General features: G+C 38.9%; 1 protein-coding gene across 4 annotated transcripts in view; it reads right to left on the bottom strand.

Annotated features, from left to right (window-relative positions):
• LOC122555118 (gamma-aminobutyric acid receptor subunit rho-3-like) overlaps positions 1–25612 on the bottom strand; it is a 31066-nt gene extending 5454 nt beyond the window's left edge. The window contains exons 1-9 of one of the 4 annotated variants that reach the window (XM_043700814.2): positions 25458–25612; positions 24539–24737; positions 20523–20629; positions 14578–14645; positions 13391–13614; positions 8334–8416; positions 6543–6683; positions 2198–2350; positions 150–346 (exon numbers count right to left, since the gene is read on the bottom strand). In XM_043700814.2, coding sequence (XP_043556749.1) covers positions 150–346; positions 2198–2350; positions 6543–6683; positions 8334–8416; positions 13391–13614; positions 14578–14645; positions 20523–20629; positions 24539–24660 — 1095 coding nt within the window. In that variant the 5' untranslated portion in view covers positions 24661–24737; positions 25458–25612. Of the gene's footprint in view, positions 1–149; positions 347–2197; positions 2351–6542; positions 6684–8333; positions 8417–13390; positions 13615–14577; positions 14646–20522; positions 20630–24538; positions 24966–25457 lie in introns of those variants that run through there. The other 3 variants (XM_043700818.2, XM_043700817.2, XM_043700820.2) reach the window with 3 other exon arrangements.
• Positions 25613–25905: the final 293 nt, after the last annotated feature.

Here is a 25905-nt window from a genome sequence, read left to right as displayed (position 1 = left end):
ATCATTATAATTGTGATTTCAGCATGTTCAAATGCATATGTTGCGTAAAGGGAAGCTCTATATGATTTATCCAGTGTACCTTTAAAGAATTTTCTCAATTTCTATTTTGTATACATTTTTTTGAAAATGAACAATTTTAATCATCCTACCTTCTCTCTCTGTTTCATCTTTTTCCTTTCTTCGATGGTGGTTAGATAGTTTACAGCTGCATATTCAATTATAGAAAGGAAGACAAAGAGAAAGCTGACCCAGAGGTAGATATCCACAGCTTTAACGTAAGAGACTCGAGGCATTGATGCATTCACTCCAGTTATAATCGTTGACATAGTTAAAACAATCGTTATTCCTTGCAGTGGAAAAGAAAAATATGCAAGAAATATTGATGGTATGAGGCAGACTGTTGATAAAGAAAACACCTGGACCTTTATTCTAATCTGGGTCAAGAGTAGAGAGTGGGTGGATCACCCGTCTCTGGCCAGTGTCTCCAATTCTTTTGGGATCTTTCTCCATCTTTTTGAACAATCCATGATGGAGACAGTAGAACAATTCTAAGCACTGCCAATAGCAGCAACTTAGAAATGATGCAGCACTGAATTGTGTGTAACTAGCACTTTCAGTTGTGCTTTTGGAAATATAAGATCTCAACAAGTACAAGCATAAACTTTCAGGGATCAACATAAAATATAAACATTTTAGTTAGTACTTTAAGGTGTGCTTTCCTAAGGCACACACTGAGTCAAATTACATTTTAACATGAACTAAATTTTTAAAAACCTATCTTTAAATTATGACAAATATCAAACGTTAAGTTTATCACACTGTATGCAATAGTATGGAATTTCCTCAATGTCACATATACTAAAATTGGTACCAGTTTATGAATGGAAATTTGCACCAGATTTCCTGCAGTACATATGTAACAGAATCATTGACAGAGTACATGAGTGTAATCAAGTGTGTTGCTCACTTCTGCTTTAGGCCTCACTCTCACAGAGCTCTTGCTTCTGCTGCTCCTCTTCATCTTCCCTTATTATACAGTAAAGGGGCATGGCTTTGGGAAAACCATTCCAGACATTGGTCCTTCTCAGCATAGGAAAGCAGTACAAGTCTGCAAATCTTTGTGTCACTGAGACTGATAGTGTTAACTTTAAGCCAGATGCAGATCTCAGTCAAACAAAGTTAAATCACAAATAAATTGGCTATCAAACTTCAAGAAACCCAGTTGCACCATTATATAGTGACTCCGGACATACTGACTAAAATATACAGGTGTAAATCTACACCAGCACAATAGTTAGGTAAATTGAGAAAACTAACATGAACTGAATGGGAGAGTGTTAAATAATTAGAGCCTGAATTTCAGGCAATGAGTCACAGCAGTACATTTGTGAGGGAGCTCACAAATATCTGTTTATTTCTAATACTTCTTCTATGTGCTATCATCCCTGTTCTAGCCACAAACCTCCAACATTAATCTGCCTTCCGTATTGTTGTTCTCGCGCTAGTATTTTGTGTTGTTCATGGGATGTGGGCACTGCTGTCTTGGCCAGCTTTTACTGTCCCAGGGGGCAGTTAAGAGTCAACCATATTGCTATGTGTCTACAGTCACATATAGACCAGACCAAAAGAGGATGGTAGATTCCTTCCCTAAAGGACATTCGTGAACCAAGTAGGTTTTTCCCTGGCAATCAACAATGGTTTCACGGTCATCATTAGACTCTTAATGCCAGATTTATTTTTAAAATTTTATTGCAAACTTGACCATCTACCATGGTGGGATTTGAACCCAGGTCCCCAGAATATTACCTGGGTTGCCCGATTAATAACCTAACAATAATACCATTAGGCCAATACTTCCTTAAAAGAAAAAGGGATATGAGGTGAAGCAATTGCAACTATCTGAAACCAACCCACTGTAATGAGCATATTCAAACTAATTTCTGTTAAATGTTGACACACATCTTAAAACTGCTCATTTTGTGGAACTGGCTGTCTGGCACTAAATTGTCCATCCATTCAAAGTGATAAATGGAAAAATTGATATCAGAGTTGAGGGAAATCTTCTTGTGAGGTTTTAAGTTTATGCACAATGTTGTGTTTTCCATTCAATTGAAGAGTTTTATGCTGTCATTCGTCTACTTTATCCCTCACCATGATAAAGACAAGAAAAAACATAAAGAAAATAAAAATAAGTTACCCAGTGAAACCCGAGCTGGGACTGCTCTTCTGTCAATCCAGAAAGAAACCCAAGATAACATGACCATTAACATGGTTGGAAAGTAGGTTTGTAAAAGAAAAAAGAAAATGTGTCTCCTCAGGATGAAATTAATAAACAATCTGTTGTACCAACCTGAGGAGAAAAGAAAAGTTACAATTTTAGCAAATTTTCTTCTCATGGTCAATCTTCTACCTCAACTGTATCTATCATATTTCTTGATTCTCTCAGTGCCTAAAAATCTATTGATATCAGCCTTCAATATACCCAATAGCTGAGAAGTCATAGTCCTCTAGAGTAGGGAGTTAAACAGATTCATAACCCTCAGAATGAAGACATTTCCCTTGTCCCAGTTTGCCCTCATTCTGAGGTCTTTGGTTCAGACTCTTCAGGTGAGGGAAACAGCTTCTCAGCATCTGGCTGTTAAGTCCTCTAAAAATGTTATACATTAAAAGAATCTTCAAAGACTATCTGGCCATTGTACCCAATCACCCCATTATTCCCAAATCTTTACTGCATCCATCTAAATCAATCATTTTTGTTCTAAAATCAGATTTGTTCCTCAGTTGCTGCCAGAGGAAGTGGTGGAGGCTGGTACAATTGCAACATTTAAAGGCATCTGGATCAATATGTTAATAGGAAGGGTTTGGAGGTATATGGGCAGGTGCTGGCAGGTGGGCTAAATTGGAGTGGGATATCTGGTCGGCATGGATAAATTGGACTAAAGGGTCTGTTTCTGTGCTGTGCATCTCTATGACTCTATGACTCAATGTGGATATCACTGGTTAAGCTAACATTTATTGCTCATCCCTAATTGCAAAGGAGCAGTTAAGAGTAAACCACACTGTTACACATGCAGTCCAGACTGGATAAAGATGGTAAATTTCCTTCCCTAATGGGCATTAGTGAATCAGATGGATATATTAAAGCTATCAACAGTGGTTACATTGTCATCATTAGGCAAGCTTTTAAATTCAGCTTTACTGAATTAAAATGTCACCATCTGCCATGTGAGGTTCAAACTCACATCCACAGACATTATTGTGGGTCTCTGGATTACTAGCCCAGTGAGATTGCCAATCTCTCTTTTCTTCCCTAGATAAGGAGACAAAAACTCTACAGAATATTCCTGATGTGATTTTTTTGTTAATCAAAGCCCTACATAATTGCAGCATGGCTTCCTTACTCTCATCCCATTGCAATGAAGACTTCCTAATAGCTTGCTGGACTGCTGGGCTTCCTCTGATTATTGTATAAGGACCTCAAATCTCTCTAGCCACTCACCTTTAAAAAGCATTCTGCTTTCAATTCTTCTGACAACAGTGAATAATTCCATATATTCTCCACTATGCTGCATCTATCACCTTCTTGCCCAATCACTTAACATGTCTCTTCTACTAATAGCTTTACCTCCCACCTAGTTTCATATCATCAGCAAACTTGAGTCACACGATCTTCTCATCTAGATCATTGCTGTACATTTTAAATAGCTGAGGCCAAGTATATATACGGTTGACACTGCACTAGTAACACCCTGGCATCCCTACATAATTGCAGCATGGCTTCCTTACTCTCATCCCATTGTTATTGCCACTGCTTTCTCTGTTAACCAGTCCTTAATCCAATGGAGATTGGCTAATATCCACAACCTCTGTTATTGCCACTGCTTTCTCTGTTAACCAGTCCTTAATCCAATGGAGATTGGCTAATATCCACAACCTCATGAGTGCTAAACTTGTGAGATAACTTGTGTGACATTTTATTGAATGCCTTCTAAAAATCGAAATATACAACATCGATCATCTGACCCTATGTATTTGGAATTCTGTTGCTATTAGCCCACCTGAGTCTCATCTGACGACACAACTCTGTATTTCTGCTGACACTTAGAGGGTGTCACTGCTTTGTGGTATCCAAAAAGTAATCCTTGGTTTTTAAAAGTTATTTCTTGTGCTTTGGAATGAACTCCAATATTTCTCTAGCTTCTGGGCATTACTCTGCTGTATTTTAGATACCAAGCAAGTTCTCATTTCTAAAGTGAGCTCCATGTGTGTGTGTGTGTGTGTCTGTCTGTCTGGGGTGGGGGGTTGTGAGCGTCTGTCAGAGGGAGTGTATATGTGTGTGTGTTAATGTAAAGGAGTCTAAATCTGTGAGGGGGTGCGTGTGGGAGTGTGTGTGTCTGTAGGAGTGTGTGAGAGTGTCTGTGTGCGTGTCTGTGTATAGTGTGTCTGTGTGTATGTGTGTTTATAGGAGAGAGTGTACAGGACACTCACACACACAGGTACTCCTATACACACACATACACACGTATACACAGACACTCACACACACTCCTGCAGACACACACACACTCCCAAACTCACACATGCATCCTCTCACAGACTTAGACCCCTTTACACTCACACATTAACACACACACACATATATACACTCTTTCTCACAGACACTCACAACCCCCCACCCCAGACATACACACACAAACCCACATGCACATATATACATATACGTTTATGGGGTGAATTTGTACTTGCAGAGTTCATTGTACTTTGCTCAAAAACTGCATGAATCCATGTAAGACTCTGTTAACACATTTTTTAAAGATTAGAATCAGTCTAAACATTATGGCATAAACAACAGAACACCGGAGGCTAACACCTTCAACATCTTATCTGGTGTGACATCAATTGCTACAGTTAACCTGAGAATGTAACTTTTAAAAAGAGTTTTGTGATTTACATATGAAAGAAGTGAAACTATCATGGTCATTCTAACAGATGAGAGACTTAACAAACAATCAAGGTATTTTTCAATGTATAATTTCGGTTACATCACACTGTAAACTTTTGCTATAAATTCTGTGTCTTACAATTGTGTCCTCCACAACCACCTGATGAAAGAGCTGCGCTCCGAAAGCTAGTGCTTCCAATTAAACCTGTTGGACTATAACCTGGTGTTGTGTGATTTTTAACTTTGCTTCATTTAAGTAATCTAACATGTCAAAGTTCAAAAAAGAGAATTTATGATGAAGAGAACTAGAACCAACACTGACATAATTTTACAAGCAATTTACACAGAATGACACATGACTAACAAGCACCTTCTAACCCAATAACTTCTGATTCAGTCTGTGTCCACGTGTAGGAAGTTCATGACTATCACCACATACAATTAAACATTATTAATCATCGAATCACAACAATGTGGAAACAGGCCATTTGGTCCAACTGGTCCATACTGACTCTCCAAAGAGCATCCCACCCAGATGCAACCTCCTATATTATATTTCCCATGGCTAACCTACCTATCCTGCACATCCTTGGACACTATGGGCAAGTTAGCATAGCCAATCTACCTAACCTGCACATTTGTGGACTGTGGGAGGAAACCCAAACATTCAGCAGAAACCCACGCAGACACTGGGAGAATGTGCAAACTCCACATCGACAGTCACCCAAGGCTAGAATCAAACCCGGGTCCCTGGTGCTATGAGGCAGCAGTGCTAACCACTGAGCCACTGTGCCACAAAGTAAATAGGTTTTCCTTTATGACCAATTGTATATACATTTTGTATCCTAGTCGGAATCTCAATATCATACAACACCTCATTTTTAAATAATCTCTGCTCCCAATTATGCATTCTCTTCATCACCTCATTCGGTCATGGCCTCTTGCACTTGAGATATTTTCATCATTGCAGCTCCATCAAACCCTAACTACTCTCAACAGTACTTCTCAGCTGTCTTTGATTCTGTCAAATATTCAAATTTTTTTGAATGACCCATTGCTCTCCTCTGCGCATTCCTTGGTACTCTCCAAACGCCTCTGTAGACCTCGAGTAATCCCATGAGTCTCAGCCTTGTCTCTCACTATCTATTATGTCAAGTTCATTTTCCAGGAGTCAATCTTTAAGGACATCTCACCATTGTTCTATCATGTGCTATCTCACCCCATCACTCAAATAACTAACATAATTAACCCTTCCTAAGTTTTACAATGATCCAAAATATTTGATTTCTCACAAACAAAGCCCAAGCTTTTATTATTTTATTAGGAATGAATCCATTGAAATTATAATGACAAAAATTTGGTTCATGGATAGTAACTTTCTGCACCATTATCTGTTTTGCTCATTAGCTGGGGCAGTGCCAAAATGCTTATTGCTATGTATTGTGAGTATCCAACAAGTCAAACTGTTCTCAATGGACATATTTCTGATAACTTGCTATCAAATTTTACAACAGCAGTTGAACTCCTCTCTGTAGGATTACTATCTTTCAGCTTTCCATCATTCATAAATCTATCATTCATAACTCTGAGAGAAACATACCAGTACTGCTATAAAATGCAAGTCCACTTGATGCACGGAATTCTTGGATAAAAAACTGAGCCAGTAAGATCTGTTCATCTGTTTTCAGTGGTTCCTTTTCATTCCTCCAATGGAGCATTAGATCTTTTTCATTGTAAGCATCTGGAGTAAAACATTAAGGCATTATTATGGTCAAGCCAAGATTACAAACTAATGATTTATGTTACTATAATTAGGTTAGTAAAATAATTTTACAAATTTACAAAACATGTCAATTCTTTAATTCTACAGTGTTTCCAGTTCGGACATTACCACATGAAATGACATCACCGACCCAAGGAACCCCAAACATATAAATAGAAAGCAGAAAACATCAGCAGTGCTTCATGTGGAGGCTCACTGAAGATATTACCTAGTATGGTGACGAAAATGAACCTTCCAACTCAGCAAGAAAACCTACATCCAGAACGTCAACCTGAGCTACAAATCTTCTCAAAACTCGCTAGTGTTTCCAGTACTTACTGTCGTAGAGGTATAGAGATATACAGTACTGAAACAGACCCTTCAGTCCAAATAGTCATGCCAACCAGATATCCTAAATAAATCTAGTCCCACTTGCTAGCATTTGGCCTGTATCCCTCTAAACCCTTCTTATTCATATACCCATCCAGATGCTTTTTAAATGTTGTAATTGTACCAACCTCCATCACTTTCTCTGGCATCTCATTCCATACACACACCACCCTTTACATGAAAATGTTGCCCCTTAGGTCCCTTTTAAATCCTTCTCCTCTCACCTTAAACTTGTGCCCTCCGGTTTTGGCCTCTTCAACCCCAAGGAAAAGACCGTGCCTATTTACCCTATCTGTGCTCATGATTTTATAAACCTCTAGAAGGTCATCCCTCAGCCTCCGATGCTCCAAGGAAAACAAACTTGGCCTTTTCAACTTCTCCAGAGAGCACAAACCCTCCAACCTTGGCAACATCCTTGTAGATCTTTTCTGAACCCTTTCAAGTTTCACAACATCCTTCCTATAGCAGGGAGACCAGAATTGCACACAGTATTTCAAAAGTGGCCTAACTAATGTCCTGTAGAGCTGCAACATGACCTCCCAACTCATATACTCAATGCACTGACCAATAAAGGAAGCATACCAAATGCTGCCTTCACTATCCTATCTAGCTGCAACTCCACTTTCAAGGAACTATGAATCTGCACTCTAAGATATCTTTGTCCAGCAACACTCACCAGGACCTTACTATTAAGTGCATAAGACCTTTCCTGATTTGCCTTTCCAAAATATAGGACCTCACATGTATCTAAATTAAACTCCATCTGCCATTCCTCGGCCCATTGGCCCATCTCATCAAAATCCCAATGTACTCTGAGGTAACCTTCTTTGCTGTCCACTATACCTCCAATTTTGGTCCAATCTGCAAACCTAATCATACCTCCTCTGTTCACATCCAAATCATTTATATAAATGATGAAAAGCAGTGCACCCAGCACCGATCCTTCTGCCACACCACTGGTCACAGGCCTCCATTCTGAAAAGCAACCCTTCACCACCGCCCTCTGTCTTCTACCTTCAAACCAGTTCTGTATACAAATGGTTAGTTTGACAATGTTTTCCCAAGCTCTAATTGATTTTAATTCTCATCAGTCAGTTAATTAAAATAATAGTTTAGACAACAATGGAAACAAAACAAAATTCAGCCTGTGATCCTTACATCACACCGGGCTTTTAAATGCATTGAAGAACAAACAAGTATGACCACTAAAATGTAGCAAACCAAGTATGAGATACTTACAACTTTCAAGTTCCAGTGAGCAGTTCTGAGTATCAAGGGGAAAGCTGCTAAAATCCATTGAACACATGGCAGTGACCGTAGTCCTACAAGAAGTATTCAAAATAAACTATAAAATATGCTCTAATTTCAGCCACATAAACACCAAGGTATTCTGAAAAATAGGCTTATGTAAAAGTAGAGGCTACAGTAATAGAGTATGGTGCTGGGAAAAACACAGCCAGTCAGGCAGCATCCAAGGAGCAGAAGAATGGATGTAGGTTTGCTCGCTGAGCTGGAAGGTTTGTTTTCAAATCTTCTCAAAACTTACTGAGGAGCAGCAGAGTCGCATTTTGGGCATAAGCCCTTCATCAGTCCTTCCTGATGAAGGGCATATGCCCAAAACGTCGACTTTCCTGCTCCTCAAGATGCTGCCTGCCTAGCTGTACTTTTCCAGCACCACACTCTTCTACTCTGATTTCCAGCATCTGCAGTCCTCACTTTCTGAGGCTACAGTAATAGTCATATAGTGGAATGTTAATGGACTAGTCCAGATGCCTGGAATAGAATGCTCCCAAGACATGTTAAAATTCCATTATGCAGCTGGGAATTAATAAATCTGGAATAAAATGAGAGTTTCAATAATATCCATTAAATTACTGAATAGTACCTGTTTGGTTCATTAAGGATTTTTAGGAAAGAAAATCTGCCTTCCTACTTAGCCTAGCCTGCATGTAACTACAGACCTACAACAATATCATTGACTCTTAAAGCCCCTTAAGTATCCTAGTAAGTCACTCCATTTTATAAATCTGATATAGAAATGTTGCAATAGAATACAGCCAGATCACAATCTGGCGCCTCATGATCCAGTTCATTTCTCAGTCTACCATTACCATCGAACCTCGGGCCAAACCTTGGTTTCATTAGGAATTTAGAAGAAAAAGTCAGGATCAGTGCCATTCACACTGAAAAACAAGATGGCAATCTGGTGAAGCCAGAACACAGCAAATAATGTAAGCCAGACATTGGAAACAACATTCTATAGATAGAGCATAGTGATGATGATGGCATCCCGTGCAGAACATCATTGCAAAGCGGAAACATTTTCAGTCACTTGCAAATCTTCAAGACAAGGCAATCAAAGGTTATCATCAGGACTAGGTGGGAATGTAGATCGGCTGTGATCTTATTCATAGGAGTACGCCCAAAGGGCTGAATGGTCTACTTTTCCTATGGTCTCCTATTTCATATGTTAATATTCAATACAGTGGGTGGCATGGTGGCACAGTGGTTAGCACTGCTGCCTCACAGCGCCAGAGACCCGGGTTCAATTCCCGCCTCAGGCGACTAACTGTGTGGAGTTTGCATGTTCTCCTCTTGTCTGTGTGGGTTTCCTCTGGGTGCTCCGGTTTCCTCCCACAATCCAAAAATGTGCAGGTTAGGTGAATTGGCCATGCTAAATTGCCTGTAGTGTTAGGTGAAGGGGTAAATGTAGGAGAATGGGTCTGGGTGGGTTACGCTTCGACGGGTCGGTGTGGACTTGTTGGGCCGAAGGGCCTGTTTCCACACTGTAAGTAATCTAATAGTGGTTGATTGATCTTGACCTGATACTGAAATTCCCAGACACCAGTCCTTACCCAGTTTGATTAACTCCATGTGATATTAAGAATTAATTGAAGACTATAGGATTCAGCAAAGTCTTTGAGGCCTGACAACACCCTGAATGTAAAATTGAACAGGTGCCCCAGAACCACTGTATCCTTAGTACAGCTACAACGCCAGCTTCTCCCCAACAAAATAGAAAATTGTCCAGATACATCCTCAATATAATAAGCTGAGTAGGTCAAAACCAGCTAATCACAGTTCCATCAGTTTATTTTCAATCATCTGGATAGAAATAAAAGGTAAAAATAATGACTGCAGATGCTGGAAACCAAATTCTGCATTAGAGTGGTGCTGGAAAAGCACAGTAGTTCAGGCAGCAATCGAGGAGCAGGAAAATCAACGTTTTGGGCAAAAGCCCTTCATCAGGAATACAGGCAGCATGCCTGAAGAGTGGAGAGATAAATGAGAGGAGGGTGGGGTGGGGAGAAAGTAGCATAGAGTACAATAGGTGTGTGGGGGTGGGGATGAAGGTGATAGATCAGGCAGGAGGGTGGGGGAAGGTAGCAAAGAGTACAATGGGTGAATGGGGGTGGGGTTGAAGGTGATAGGTCAGAGAGGAGGGTGGAGTGGATAGGTGCTGAGCTGGAAGTTTGGAACTGGGGTGAGGTGGGGGAAGGGGAAATGAGGAAACTGGTGAAGTCCACATTGATGCCCTGAGGTTGAAGTGTTCTGAGGCGGAAGATGAGGCGTTCTTCCTCCAGGCGTCGGGTGGTGGGGGAGTGGTGTGAAGGAGGCCCAGGACCTTCATGTCCTCGGCTGAGTGGGAGGGGGAGTTGAAATGTTGGGCCACAGGGCGGTGTGGTTGATTGGTGCGGGTGTCCTGGAGATGTTCCCTAAAGCGCTCTGCTAGGAGGCGTCCAGTCCAATTCCTGCAGTGGCAGGGGATGGTACCAGGATGGGAGGGTGGGTTGTTGGGTGGCGTGGACCTGACCAGGTAGTCACGGAGGGAACAGTCTTTGCAGAAGGCGGAAAGGGAAATATATCCCTGGTGGTGGGGTCTGTTTGGAGGTGGCGGAAATGTCATCGGATGACTTGGTTTATGCGAAGATTGGTAGGGTGGAAGGTGAACACCAGGGAGGTTCTGTCCTTGTTACGGTTGGAGGGGTGGGGTCTGAGGGCAGAGTTGCAGGATGTGGACAAGATGCGTTGGAGGGCATCTTTAACCACGTGAGAAGGGAAATTGTGGTCTCTAAAGAAGGAGGCCATCTGTATGTTCTATGGTGGAACTGGTCCTCCTGGGAGCAGATAGGGCGTAGGCAGAGGAATTGAGAATACGGGATGGCATTTTTGTAGGAGGTAGGGTGGGAAGAGGTGTAATCCAGGTAGCTGTGGGAGTCGGTGAGTTTGTATAAAAATGTCGGTGTCAAGTCGGTCGTCATTAATGGAGATGGAGAGGTCCAGGAAGGGGAGGGAGGTGTCAGAGATGGTCTAGGTAAATCCCTTCTCCCTGACCTATCATCTTCATCCCAACCCCCACTCACCTATTGTACTCTATGTTACTTTCTCCCCACCCCCACCCTCCTCTCATTTATCTCTCCACTCTTCAGGCACTCTGCCTGTATTCCTGATGAAGGGCTTTTGCCCGAAACATCGATTTTCCTGCTCCTCGGATGCTGCCTGAACTGCTGTGCTTTTCCAGCACCACTCTAATCTAGAAATAAAAGGTGTCAATAAGAGTGCAATCAATTTGCATTTATTCAGCAACAACCTGTTCACTGAAACAGATTAGGTTCCACCAAGGCCAACGAACGCCAAGCCTCATAAAACATTTGTGCAAACATGAACCAAAGAGGTAAATTTCAGAGTCAACGTGAATGTGACTACCCTTGACATCAAGGCAGTTTTTGGCTGAGTACGATATCCAGGACCCCTGCAAAAATTGAAGTCAATGTGAATGTGGTTATGTTTAACCCAAAGGAAAATGGTTGTTGGGGGTCAATCATCTTAGGCCCAAACATTGCTGGAGGAGCTCCAGGGCAGTATACTGGACCCACACATATTCAATTGCTTCATTAATGCTCATTCCTTCAACATAAGGTCAGAAATGGGGATGCTCACCAATCACAGCTCCTCAGTTACTGAAGCAGCGAACACATGCAACAAATATGAATAACATTCAAGTTTTCACTATGATTGCAAGTAATATCAACAACACACATACTTTATTGTGATTTTCATGCTTAAAGTGCATTTAAATTGGCACACAATAGATTCAGACTTTTAGGAGTACTGGCCTCAAGTTGCACTAGAAATTTAAGGAGTCATTTTGCTAGTTGTGTAATCATTGCTATTTCCAGTTCATTATTGATAAGTTTATAGTATAATTCTCAATAGATTCATATTTATGGCACTCAATGCTGTGTAACACTACCTCAGAACTCCTCCAGCTATAACTACATTACATCAGTAAAACTAGTTTAAAGTTTGAAACTTTCCTTACAAATTAATACAAAAAAGTGCTTGTCGACTTAACATAGATATGCAAGTTCCCATTTTAGATGCGTAACTTGCTTGACAAAATGCATAAGAAATGCTGTAAAAATGGAGGAACACATTTACCTTCAACTTCCTAAGTGACTGTGCTCATCCACATGTGCACACCTCCCCACCCACCCTGTTATTTGCTTCAGGGAGTCAGTCAGCTCTGTAGGAATTCATCTTGTAATATGGCAGCCATCTTAAACAAGTTGCCCACATATCCTTAAAGTATCATTAAAAGCAATTAGTTCACTCCCTTTCACATGCCAAAATTTCCCCAATTGTGGAGAATTCCAGATCTTTAAGAGCTGTTCCCACATGGAGCTTTGCAAACCCTTGTCAAGAGTACTGCAGATGACGCTCTTGGGAAAGCTTTTCTTTTCTTTGCAACGTAATCAAATGAGAGAGTAGGGCTTGTATTACAAAATCCAACACAACATACACCCTAAGCTATGGAGAGATGTTTTTGGGATAAGGTTAGCTTTTTTTTTGCTTGAATCAATAAAAAGAAGCTTTTGTATTTTCTAAACCTTGACTAAATAATGCAATCTCTCACATCAAATCAGTACGACATTACGTAAATCATTTCATGGATTAATTGAAGTGTAAATGATAATTGAAGTACAAATAAAAATATTTTGTATCAATATTACTTGTATTATACTATAGTTTGAAAGATTCAAATAATAATAAGAATATGTACCATTTTGGTCAGATAGCATTTTGAAATGTGGGTATAGTTGATCTGTCATCTAGCTGTAATACAGTGTGAGAGAGCACAGTGCATATAAATAGAAAATAAATCTTGTATTTCCATTGATGTCAAAGCATTATCCACTTAAAAAGGATTCATAGAAGGAAAACCCAACTGAAGATTAAAATGGAAAAATACTGTGCTCAGCAATACTAAGAAAAGTCAATTAGCAATGACTCACCTTAAACTGTACAGGATGTTGCCATCTGGATATACCCTTAGCATGATGTTCTCCATTGTTGTGTCATGTATGAAAGAACTTTTGGAGTGAACAAAAAACACATCTGGAACCCAAATTTTCTTGACTAATCTTCCATCAAATGTCATACTTCTGTTGTTGGAACTTGGGAAAGCGAGTCTGCTATCTTTCCAGTAGTGTCTTAGGTACAAAGTCATTGTAAAGTCCTATGGATATGGATATGAAAAATCAGAAGTAAATTGATTCTGAATCAGAAGAGGGATGATTGTAAAAATATGGAATGTTAATGCTGGTAATTATTTACATGATAAATGATTGTTTTCAGTCCTTGTTTCAATCTCATTGTCGAGATATCAGCTCAATTACTATTGCTGGCCTGGTAGTTACATTAGTGTCATAACTTGATTCCAAGAATACTCTGACTATATATTTACACCACTAGTAAGACTACCTATTTCCATGGCCATTCTTCTCCTACTGAAACCCTTACTCATGCCTTGTTACCTGTAATGCATTCCGGGCTTATGTCACATAGTCTACCCTCCCTAAACTCTGCTTTCCATGTCTTAAGCTGCATCAAATCCTGGTCAAACATCACACCAATACTAACTAACCTACACTGGCTCCCAGTCAAGCCTCATGCCTCCCAGTCTTTGCAATCTCCTGCAACCACTCAACACTCCAAGATTTCTTTATTCACTTATTTCTGGCATCTTATGAATCCTGTTTTTAATCACTGAAACATTGATGGTCGTGTCTTCACTTGCTAAGACCTATGGTCTGGAATACTTTCCTTACAACGTCACTTTCCTCATTTAAGACAAGACTTAAAACTGACCTTTTTAACCAAGATGTGGTTATTTAACTCAACTCCTCCTTATTCAACTCAGTGTCTAATTTTATTTTAAAACATTCCTGTAAGCTTCTAATGTCATTGTTCATTTTATTACATCAAAAGGTACAAATATAAATTGTTTTGGACATGAGCCAATTGAATAGATTGATGGTGATGAAAAGCCAAAAGTCAGGATCCTCTTACATCAGCAAATCAAATTCAAATAAAATGATAATAAATACAATAATATGTACTGTGCTGTGTGGCGCAACTATGTAGTCCAGTTTTACTGTAAATAAATTCCTGTCCATAAGTAACAAAAGTTCAGACTTACCATATCAACTTCAGAAATGCTGTCAATGCTTTCAACCTGCACATCTATACCAACAGATACTGCCGGCCCTTAAAAGGCAAGTGGGAAACATGTGACTTTAGTTTCACCATTTTTAATGTTTTACCTTCAAGTAGTTCCAAAAGCAGCAGTTGTCATACAATATCTTGTTCATTCTTAATAACATAAATAAAAAGCAAAAATTGTAGCAAATGCTGTAAATCTGAAATTAAAACAGAGTTAGTGGCAACACAACACAGGTGAGTCATTATTGAGAAAAATACTAATTAAAGAAAAGATTTTTGACTCACATAGGGAATAGAAACCAGCAATACTACAGGCATCAATATCAAGAAGGTAAGGAATGAGAGTGAGTACAATTGGAACAAATATCTTTCCACATATTCAATGAAAAAGCATGCTTAACTTGGACTGGCATGGTTTCCACTTTTTCTTTGTAGGAAGAGAGTAGAGTCTCAGGCAAAGTTGCTCAATTAGGGAACGTATTCATCCAGATGGAGGATGATGTGGTAGTTGGAGACTAACTGAGCCTCTGTTTAAGGAAGAAGTACAAGCTATCCTATTGGAGGTGCAGAGGAGTTGACTGTCTATATTGGAAAGGAGAGACTTAGAGCAAGGAATTTTGAAAAGGTTAAAGTGATGGAAAAATCATGGATATATACAGAAAGAGATATTTAGCTGGCTGAAATTATCTTCACAGAAGCTGACAGGAATAAACAGTTTGAAACTAAAACAAGGGTAATAAAAAAGGGAGAGTTCAATGGTTAAATAACAAACTAAAGCATCTGCTTCTCCAACAAAATATATAAACACCCAAGTCTCTTTGTTCCTTCATATTTATTCATAAAGTACCCTTAATGTTATACTGTCTCTCTATGTTCTTAATAGTATCATGTACACTTCTCCACACTAAACTTCAGCCGCTGTCTATCTGCCCACTTCATCAATATCAATGTCCTTCAAAGTTCTATACTGTCCTCCTCATAGCTTAGAATGTTTCCACTGTTTCATCATTGAATGTATTGTAGAATGTAGAACAATACAGCACAAGAAGAGGCCCTTCAGCCCACCATGTCTGTGCCTACCGTGATGCCATTCTAAAGTAGTCCCATCTGCCTGCTCATGGGTCTGTATCCCTCTATTCCCTGCCTGTTCATGCCTTTTAAATCTTGCCAATGTATCTGCTTCTTCCACTTCAACTGGCAGTGTGTCCCAGGCTCTGTGTAAAAGACTTGCCCAGCATATTTCCTTTAAAAGTTCCCCCTCTCACCTATGCCCCCTAGTTTTCACATTTCTACCCTGGGAAAAAGAACTCCAACTATCCACCTTATCCATGCATTTCAATTTTATATACATCTATCAGGTCACCCTTCAGCTGCCACCATTTTAGTGAAAACAATCCAGGTTTGTCCAACCTCTCCTTATAGCTAATACACTCCAATCCAGGCAACATCCTGGTAAACCTCTTTGTACCCTCTCTAAAGCCTCCTATAGTTTGGAGTTTAGAATGCCACAAAATACTCCAAATGTAGCCTGACTAAAGTCTTATGCAGCTGCCATGTGTCTTCCCAACTTTTACACTTAATGCCCCAGGTGAAGAAGGTAAGCATTCTATATGCCTTCTTTAACACATTATCTATGTGTGTTGCCATTTTCAGGGAGCTATGGAATTGCACAACAAGATCTCTCAGTATATCAATGCTCCTACGAGTCCTCCATTTATTCTATCCTTTCTTATTGCATTTGACCTCCCAAAATGCATCACCTCACACTTGTCCAGCTTAAATGCAATCTTCCATTTTCCCACTCAATATCCCAATGTATCCTTTAATAACCTTCCTCGCTGTCCACAACTCTGCCAATTTTCATAATCATAGAATCCTTACAGTGTGGAAGCAGGCCATTCAGCCCATTGAGTCCATACCTACTCACCGAAGACCATCCCACCCAGATCCATCCCTCCACCCTATCCTTGTGACCCTGCATGTTGTCTGTAAACTTACTAATCAGACCACTTAAATTTTCATCCAAATCATATTACAAACAACATAATTCTCAGTACTGATCATTATAAAATGTCACAGAACTTGAGTCAGAGAAACAGCTCTCCATAACTATCCTTTGTCTTCTATGACCAAGATAATTGTGTGTGCAATCTGACTTAATCTTCTGGACCAGTCTACCATGAGGGACCTTTTCAAATGCCTTAGTAAAGTCCATGTTGTCAAAATCTACTACCCTACCCCATCAATCATCTTCATCACTTCCTCAAAAAACTCAATTAAGTTGTGAGACAAGACCTTCCCCACAAAAAGTCATGCTGACCAAAAGTCCATTCTTTGCTGTGCAAGTAAATCCTGTGAATAAAGGTCTTCTCCAATAATTTACCCTCTCACTGATGTAAGGCTCATTGGCCGAGAGTTTCCTGGATTATCCCTGTCACTCTTCTTAAACCAGCAACAACATAAGCTATTCTCCAATCTTCTGGGACTTTGTCTGTGGCTAAAGAGGACACAAAGGTCTCTTTCAAGGCCCCAGAAATCCACTCTTGCCTCCCTCATTATCTTGGAATAGATCCCATCAGACTCTAGGAACTTATTTACCTGAATGTTTTTCAAGAGGATCCAACACCTCTTCTTTCTCAATACTGACATGTCCCGGAATATCAACATATCTCTCCCTAATCATATAGTCATCAATGTCCTTCTCCTTAGTGAATACTGATGTGAAGTACTTATTAAGGACCTCACCCACTTCTGGCTTCACACATGAATTCCCTACTTTACCATTGAGTGGATCTATCCTTAACTAGTTACTATTTTATCTTTATTATGTATAAAATACCTTGGGATTCTCCTTAATCCTACCTGCCAAGAACCTGCCAAGAACATTTCTTGGCCCCTTCTCGCCCTCTTAATTTCTTATTTAAATTCTTTTCTACTTCATTTATATTCCTCAAAGGCCTTGTTGCATTTCACTTTCCTTCACTTTATATTTGCTTCCTTTACCTTCTTGACTAAACTTTCAATACCTTCAGTTATCCAAGTTTCCCAAATCTTGCCATCCTTATCGTTCATTCTAACAGAAATATACTGGTCATGAACACTAAGGATTTAAAGGATTCCTACATGTCAAGTGTCTGCAAACTCTAAAATTGTCCCCTCTTCACCAACGTCCAGATCACAAATATTTTACAGGAAATTTATTGATCCCAATACTGACCATTCAGGAATTTCACTATAAATCTTGCTCCAGCCTGAAATATATCCATTGACTGGTGTCTGAAGATTCAAAGGTGTGCAAGTGCTCATGAGGAGCTAAGAGGTTGTGCCAGTGCTGCTAATGCAGCAACTATTTGGGATTTTCTTTCAGGATGACATGCACGCTAAGGATATATATACAAGTCATAGTCCACACATATTAAATTTGCATTCTTCCTAAACTAGAATCTATTATTTTCATCTCTTCTGAAGATTATGAAAACTGTATCCACTTTATCAACCACCTCACCCAATGATTCGTGGACTACATTGGACCAAGTCGGCTTCCCTTAATCCTTTGCTGCACAAAATTCACCAAGTAGAAGAATTCTGCCAAGGTTACCACTTTCTCTATCTCTGCTAACTTCAAGACTTAATTTAAACTGAATCCTTAATATATTACAGTGTCTGGAAATTTCACTATGCAATTGATCTTATTCTCTCCAGGCTCTTCAAACTCAAGCTTGGAGTGTGCTGCAAAGCGTTTTAAAAGCTAGCTGTGCCAAATGCTGGAAGGCCAAGTCATCAGCTACCAGTGTGCTCTTGGGACCATTCACTAAAGGCCTTGTGGCTCCTGTGCTGGGATTACAAATTCAACTTCTATAAATTAAGATTTAAATAGCATTGTACTAACTGAAGTTGTGATTGCAATTTTGAATGATAGCAACCAAATGAAAAATAATTGATGTAAGTACCTGTCAATTAAATGTTCAGATCATTAATTTCTTATTCATAGAATGAATGGATATAATCAGACACAAACATGATTTTAAAAGGAATTTCTTCTTATTGGAAATTAACTTTAATTAATTTTATCTACTAGCTTCATGGAGGAAATACAATAATTAGTATGAAGATCAATAAATAGTTTCAGAGACGAATATTTAAAACTGGCTCTGTCTATTTAATCCTATTGTAACAAACTTGAATTTTAATTTGAATGAATTCTATATAGAACAAATAAATAAAAGTTAATCTTGTCTTAATTTCACCTAAAAGTAAAGAAAAAGTTTTAAAAAGCAACCCAACATTGTAGTTTGTATTGTAGAGAAACCTGTGCCAATAATGGACAGAAAATAAATGTTTTAAAAAATCCACCGTTTAAAGGGGTGTATTTCCACCTAATCTGTGATGCTAATTTTTTTCTATATCATTTGAACGTATCTGCTTTTTGTTTCTTATTCCTTCATGACATGTGGACATTGCTACTGGGCCATTCTAGTTGCCCTGAAGAAGATGGTGAACTGCTGCCATCTTTAACATAATGTTGACTCTTGAAATTGTTTTGCTTTTTTTATTTACAATTGAGTTAAAATAAGATTTATATTGGTTAGGGCTAAACAAAATCTTTACTTAGTCTCACATTTAGTATCAGATATATTGGCCTTTTTGCTGCCAATGGCGAAGGGACTATATTGTTGAAACTTTATTGCTGGAACAGCACAGCAGGTCAGGCAGCATCCAGGGAACAGGAGATTCGACGTTTCGGGCACAGGCCCTTCTTCAGGGACTATATTCACTACTGACCTTGAAAAAGGAGTTGCCCTCATAATTTCGCAGGGTCTAGATTTTTTATTTTGTCCTACTCCAAAGTGACTTTCAATCTCATACCACCTATATTCTGCAGTAATCATGAACAATGACGTCATCAAATAGGCTAAGTGGCTAAGCAGCCAATCAGGTTGAAGAATTCTCATAGCCATCAAGCCAAAACGTAAAAAGCATGGATTAGAATTCATTTCTTATTGATTTTACAAAATTTTAAATAATTAGAAGATGGACTATTAGAAAATCATATTTCGACAACTTCAAAATCACATGACATTTGTCACAGAATGGACAGAACAATATACCATATGTATAAAATTTGCTTTACAGAAACATGATATTCAATATTAATTTGTTTCAGTTTGCTGCTAAAACTCATTCAACAAAGCATAACATTTTCAATGATTCTTACAGTGAGAAAAGCATGTAACTAGTTTAGGTTCACATCAATTTAGATTGAAAAGACAGCAGCATATCCTGTAGAAATGTTGGGTCTCACTAATAGCAATTTACAAAATTCCATCTTTAATTGCATATGTGCAGACACTACAATGTATGGTCAATTTTACAGAGTAATAATGACAAGCACTAATACTATTACCTTCATTAGTTTGAAAATTCTAGACCAATAAAGAGAAATGGTTAATTTAGCATTAAAATGCTCTGGATTGATACATTCATTAAGTAGCCACATTATTTTAATATGTTTTATTGTTAATTGCAGTGGGAACGCTGGTATATGAAACTTACCACCAAAATAATATTAGAGGGGAATGTTTTCTGGGTCTGTTCCCGGGCACACCTGAGCAGATATTAGTAAATTGAATAGCTTTGAACCCTTAGCATAAATGATATTTTCTCCTATTTAAAATTCATTTCCAATATCATGACAATTACACTGTGCAAATTTTATAATAGCCAAATGCTCCCAAATCTTTTCATATTACGTTAGCTTCTGAGTGAGTCAAATTTTGACTATCCAATGATGCTGTTCAAATTGTTTACATATAAAAATATATAGCAGCTATAGAAAATCCATAATAAGTGTTACACTTCTCAGGATTAGGAAAAATACTTAAACTACTGAATAGCGTGGTGAAATTGGTAGAAAACCTTTACCTCCAAATCCGGGTCTCATTGCAAAATCGTGGTCCTCTATTCTAAGGAGTTGTTCAGATTTTGTCAGGTGTGTTTTGGTTAAATCAGATCTTTTACTTTCTGGTCTACTGAAGCAAAACATAAAATTTCTTCAAAATCGTAATAGAAAAGCATAGATGCAACACTGCTTTTAAAAACATCAGAGAGTGGTATTGGCAAGAGATTGGTTAAATCAAACAGTACTTAATATCATGTGCTAAAACGCAACACAAAGGAAATAGGGAGCCAAAACTATACAGGTGTGCTGATGAACTCTTGAATGGATCTCACCAGGTTGGAGGATGGACCCTTTATAATTATCATTCAGTGTTACTATGGTTTCCTCTCAAATTCTATACACCAACTTTCACCCAGAGTGCTTCAGACAGTATCAGTGAAGATGTGTGACAATGTAAATCACATCGAATGAGGGACCTAATAGGGTGGCATTAACAAGTTGCCCATGAAGAAACATGAGACACAACCACAAGTAACTGTCAGGTGCAGTGATCTATCCCAGTCTCATTAGTCTTATTGCCAAGGAACAGGCAAGTTCACCTTAGCTCTCAGACTGCACCTAAAAACATGGTGTGGGGGTGCCTGTGTTGGATTGAGGTGGACAAAGTCAGAAGTCACAACACCAGATTATATTCCAACAGGTTTATTTGAAGTCACACAAGTCTTTACAGCACAGCTCCTTCATCAAGTGCAGTTACATCTTTCAAAGGGGCTGTGCTCTGAAAGCTTGTGTGATTTAAAATAAACCTGTTGGATTATAAACCTGCTGTTGAGTGACTTCTGAATTTGTGCGCTAAAAAGCAGTATTTAAATAAGAGAAATAATTACATCTTAAAATAAGGTGTGGAAAGAAGAGTGTTGACTTTAGAGTAGATTAGGTTCCCTACAGTGTGGAAACAAGCCCTTCGGCCCAACCCTCTATCCTTATTAGTCCACACCAAACCTCCGAAGAGTAACCCACCCCCCTCTGACTAATGCTCGTAACAACTATGGACAATTTAGCATGGCCAATTCACCTGACCTCCACATCTTTGGAATGTGGGGGGAAACCGAAGTACCCAGAGGAAACCCACGCAGACACGGGGAGAACGTGCAAACTCCACACAGACAGTCTCCCAAGGCTGGAATCCAACCTGGGTCCCTGGCGCTGTGAGGCAGCAGTGCTAACCCCTTTTGCAAGTGTTGACTTTTGAATTTCTCACATTAAAAGGAAATCTACATTTATTTTGCATCAGTTATTCATGGACTTGAGCTTCCCTCTCAGCAACAAACAAAATGCACTAGATATTTTAAATACTATCACTTGTCCATAGACTTTCTATGCAGTTTTCTCCTGGAGGTTTTCATAACTAGAACATTATTTGAATGCAGCACTCTCTGTAGGGTATCTGGATCGTGTGTGAATAAGGCAAGCAACCTTGTATCTCCTCATCAGATTGAAGAATCATAAATGTGGAATGCAGATATTGACCAGAAAGTGTCAGAACATTTCATTCAACGTCAAACCAATTACAAAATGTAAAATAAGGATAGTGGAAGATGGAACTAAGAGAGACAAAATAGACATAAAGAAAATGTAAATATTATAAAATCACTTATGCCTTTTAAATGTCCAATAAATAAAATCTGAAGGAATTATGAAAATTAATTTGCAGTGCAAGGAGATTTCTTGGCAGAAATTAAGACTTACCATAGGAATAAATATTCGGTTGTGCTTGAATTAAAAAGCTACATATTTTTCTGGTTGGTGTATATCAAATAAGTACAGCAATGTCACACTATTCCATGTATTCTGATACTGAGTCCCTTGAATAGAAAGAGGTTTCTGGTTGAGCAGGGCATCTCAATAGGAATTTCCTGACTTTCATATTTATAAGACCATAAAATCATAGAAAATAGGAACGGGAGTAGGCCATTCAGGCCCTCAAGCCGGCTCCAGCATTATAGGATCATGGCTAATCTAACATTCCTCAAGCCCACTTTCCTACCCTTTCCCCACAACTCTTGATTCCCCTATTAATCAAGAATTCATCTATCTTAGCCTTAAATATACGCAAGGACTCTGCTCAGACAGCTTTCTGTGGCAAGGAGTTCCAAAGACTTACAACTCTATGAGAGAAGACATTCCTCCTTATCTCAGTCTGAAATTGTGCCCGTTAATTCTGAGATTATACCCTCTGGTCCTAGATTCTCCCATGAGGGAAAACATCCTCTCAGTATTTACTTTGTCAAGCCCCTTTAAAATCTTACATGTTTCAATGAGATCACCTATCATTCTTCTAAACTCCAATAAGTACAGCCCCAACCTGTTTAATCTTTGTGCATAAGACAATCCCTCCACAACAGGAATCATCCTGGTGAACCTTCTCTCAACTACCTCCAATGAAATAATTTTTCAATGGGATTGTTGTGGCAATCTCTAGTTCAGACGTTAGCTGTATAATTGCCATAATATAGTTTTCATTCGAGGTGGGCATGAGGCAGATGGGAATAAAAATTGCTAAAATGGATTCTGCACTACAAAAGTGAGCAGATCTGAATAAGTAGACCAAAACTGCTCACAGACTGCAGATGTGGTCTCACCAGCACTTTGTACAATTGCACTAAGGCTTCTCTACTCTTATACTCCAACCCCTTGAAATAAGGGCCCACATTTCATTCACCTTCAATCACCTGCTGCAACTGTGTGCTAGTTTTCTGTGTTTCATACGCAAGTACCTCCGGTCACTTCATGTTGCAGTTTTCTGTTTTTCTCTATATCAATCAACCAAAATGAATTATAATGAATTTGTTCTGCTTTCTAAAATGAACAACTTCACATTTTCCCATATTATGCTTCATTTACCAACATTTTGCCACTTTACCTAACCTATCAATATCTCTGTGTAACCTGTTTGCATCCCTCTCTCAACCTACCCTTCCACCTATTTTTGTGTCATCTGCAAATTTGGCTACAGCAGATGCAATTGCTGGAAGTTGTCATCTGATTTGCACTTTAACAATGGTGCTGGTTCTAAGACTGATCATTAACCCACTGCAAAATCCAATTCTTGAAACCTGAAGTAGGCCCACAAAAGGCACAGGTAAATAAGCAGGAGGCCGGAAGAACACAGCAAGCCAGGCAGCCTCAGGAGGTGGAGACGTCGACGTTTCAGGTGTACCTCCTCCAGCTTGTCTACCTTGGATTCCAGCATCTGCAGTTTATTTGTCTCCAAAAAAAGCAGAAGCACAGCGATGTTCTATAATGGGTATTTGTTTGATCAAATTGAATTTTAATATAGGTAGGATTTGTAACATTGGACCAAGAGGAGTAGAAAAGGATGCAATGGCCAATTCTATCAAAAGCTGCAGCTACTGCAAGGAGGATGAAGTGAGATAACATGCTGCGTCACACAATATTGATACAACTGACTGAAATAGCTGCTGTGGATGGGATGAAATTGAATTGGCATCATTCAGAATTAGTCATTGGAATGCTCTGTGCAGAATTAGATAAAGAAACACGCATTGAAAAACCATAGAGAGAAAGAATATAAATGAAATGCTCGTTCAAGGTGTTAAAAAGAATTATAATACGTGAAAACGAGTAAAAAAAATCAGATGGCTTTGTTAACCATTAAGACTCCCCCTATAGTGAGTCCAATACCTACTCTCAAATGATATTTTAAGTTAATTCATCTCAGTGGGATTGTTATGGCAATCTCTAGTTCAGATGTTAGCTGTATAATTGCCATATACAATTTTCATTTGAGGTGGGCATGAGGCAGATGGGAATAAAAATTGCTAAAATGGATTCTGCACTACAAAAGTGAGCAGACCTGAATTGTTGGTCACAGCTAAAAATGACAAATCTTCTTGATGCCTGGATGCAAGAGAGAAGCAGAGATGGAAAATGTAAACATCAAAACTATTTTTCTTATGCAATCTAAATATGTTCATTTTGACCAAGTTATTGTTCAGATTGCCACAACACAGCTTACCTTTTCTGCTTGATATCCTGAGATCTGGGCTGCTGGTGGTGTTTTTTGATACGACTGGTACTGCCCCTCTCCATTGCAACCGGAAACAAGGTGAATAACAGCAGCCCCCAGAAGAACAGCATGGTTTTAATTCACAGTTTTCTTATACATGGAGACAGTCAAGATAACTCAAGGCGTCATGTCATTTTAAAGAATCGACCTAAGACACCAACAAGAAAAGTATCAGCTTCTCTCAACATGCTACACATTTCACCAGCTCACTTTCTTTTTGTCTCTTGATTCTGGAATCCAGTTTTATTTTGACGGAAAACGTATCCTTAAAACTTGAAATATATTGAATTACAGTCAGGTCTAAAACCCATTGATGCCTGACTGGAATGGGCCCAGTTTTATTATTTATTTTCGATGTTTGAAGGCGGGTGTCACATTCAAACCAAGCGGCTCCAGAACTGGAAAATAACAAATACATGCAAGATGCACTCCGAGAATTAGGAATAAGGAGTGACGTCAATCATTTTAATCCTCTTTATAACTACCCAGACCAGAGGCCCAAAATAGTCCAATAACATTAAAATCTGATGAAAGCTCAACCAGTTTTTCCCACTCTATTGGAAACCACAGAACACAAAATGTTTTCACTCAAAGCTGAAAGGGGGAGGGGAGAGATAAATACATAGCAACGAACTGCTAATGTGACATCAAATAAACATCAAGAGGTTGGTTGACCCACATAATTGCCCGTCAATGCTTTAATTTATTTTGTATACAAATTACCAATTTTGCATAGAAGACATCTTTGATTATCTGGTGACATTATCAGATAGAATGTTTACAGCAGGTTTTTCAAACAATAATGGTGTAATATTTAAAAAGTCAAAATACAATAATGCTTGGCAGATATATCAATTGATGCACTTACCAGCAGCACTAATCCCCATGTCTAAAGCTGGAGTTTGGCAATTGCTCCAAATAATCGCAGATTTGGAAGATCTTAAAATCTGCAGAATCGGAACAATACTGGAAATAGTGTGGGATGTTGACTGGAGATCTGATTAACTAAAAATGAAAAGTTCTAACAAACGACCAAGCATTGGGCAAAGTGACTTCATTCACAGATCTTCATACAGAGAAAAATGTTTGTACCAAGCAGCTGGGCAAGTTCGGGGGAGGGGTGTGGAATCCGTTCTTTGGGATTAATTGCTTAGTAAATATGGAATTCTGGACGGTATTGACAGAGATAGCGCTGTCCATGTAAACATTTCTGTACAGCAAATCTGCTCGGTGTATTTCATCTGTCAAAAGTAGAAATAATAAAAAAAGAGAACTCTGGCAGCAGGAAATAATTAGAGGGAGAGAAAAAGGATTCA

Source organism: Chiloscyllium plagiosum, unplaced genomic scaffold, assembly GCF_037043375.1.
Source record: "Chiloscyllium plagiosum isolate Xiang-an unplaced genomic scaffold, Cpla_swu_hap1 HiC_scaffold_12, whole genome shotgun sequence".
Classification (NCBI taxonomy): domain Eukaryota; kingdom Metazoa; phylum Chordata; class Chondrichthyes; order Orectolobiformes; family Hemiscylliidae; genus Chiloscyllium; species Chiloscyllium plagiosum.
The sequence above is the reverse complement of the archived record's forward strand: the minus strand, read 5'-3'. Positions and strand labels throughout refer to the sequence as shown.